Below are 1,326 nucleotides of genomic sequence, written 5' to 3'. Positions count from 1 at the left end.
GGAAATGTCAAGGCGTACAGTGGGATAATTCAACTTGTTTTTCAACAGACACCAAATTTATAGTAAAGTACGTGGACGATATTTTTGCTATAGTAAGACGAAACGACGTGGATACGATTTTAAAGACACTCAATCAATACCATCCCAAACTGCAATTCACAATGGAACCAGAAACTCATTCCCGCATCCCGTTCCTAGATGTCATGATCCACAGGAAAAATGACTCCATATTATTAGATTGGTACTCAAAGCCCACATCCTCCGGACGCCTAATAAACTTCTTGTCTGCGCAACCCTTCAAGTATAAAGTTAACACAGCGAAAAACCTAATACATAAAGTACTAACTATAAGCCACAAACAATTCAGAGACACAAATATAAATAAGATAAACAACATTCTAAAAAGTAACAACTACCCGCACCACCTAATACAGAGCCTACTTCAACATAAAATAATAGAAATAGACAACAAACACAGCCAAATACCGACATGTAAAACAAGAAATGATACAAAGCGACATCACAGTGTCACATATGTACCAAAATTCCACCAAAAAACTTGACCGCGAAATATACAACAAAAATCAAAACACAGTACTAGCCTACAGATCAAATAGCACGCTGTCTTCGATTTTCACAAGAACAAAATCGCCAATTGACTCCCACCAACAAAGTAATGTAGTATAGGAAATAACATGCAAAGGGAGAGAAAACGAAGACTGCAATAAAGTATACATTGGCACAACAAAACGGGCACTGGGTGTACGCCTGGCAGAACACGAAGCTGATATTAAGAAAAACAAAAACACCACCACCGGTTAACACCACCGCTTTAGCCCAACATGTGTTAGCCAGTGGTCATACAGCTGACTTACCCAACGCGAGGATAGTGGATAGGGAAAAAAGAGAAAAAGCGAGGTATACCTTGGAAAGCTTACGAATTTTACAAAAGAGAGACAGAACTCTGACAGAACACTGACGACGTCGCGGCTGCATATTTATTATGTTTATAGTTAGTAATAATTTGACAATTGTACCACACAGAGTTGGTATGAATGCGCGTAATTTTACGTTTTTGATGTTTTTAAAATAGTTTAATCGTTTCTCATGTAATTTTTATATACATATGTATTAATTTTCAAAAAAAATTTTTCGTAGTCCCGTAACTATGATTTAAAAAAAAAAAAAAAAAATTGTGTGTTTTTCATATGAATCCAATTAACCCTGTGTACCTATACATGTAATTTATTCATTTTTTCATTATGTTCGCAACTAACGATTTGTTTGTATGTATTCTTGTTGGTGTTTTTAATAAAGAAATCGCCC

The 1,326-nt window shown here is 35.7% G+C and overlaps 1 protein-coding gene across 1 annotated transcript; it reads left to right on the top strand.

The window, feature by feature from the left end:
- Positions 1-47: 47 nt before the first annotated feature.
- LOC118732638 lies at positions 48-1,056 on the top strand (the record flags this gene model as incomplete). Its single annotated transcript, XM_036461769.1, is given in 1 exon segment — positions 48-1,056. A coding segment is annotated over 1 exon segment (516 nt), but the record flags the coding sequence as incomplete, so codon positions are not given.
- Positions 1,057-1,326: the final 270 nt, after the last annotated feature.

The sequence above is a fragment of the Rhagoletis pomonella genome, unplaced genomic scaffold (genome assembly GCF_013731165.1).
Source record: "Rhagoletis pomonella isolate Grant_MI unplaced genomic scaffold, Rhpom_1.0 Rhpom_scaffold_23751, whole genome shotgun sequence".
Classification (NCBI taxonomy): domain Eukaryota; kingdom Metazoa; phylum Arthropoda; class Insecta; order Diptera; family Tephritidae; genus Rhagoletis; species Rhagoletis pomonella.
The sequence above is the reverse complement of the archived record's forward strand: the minus strand, read 5'-3'. Positions and strand labels throughout refer to the sequence as shown.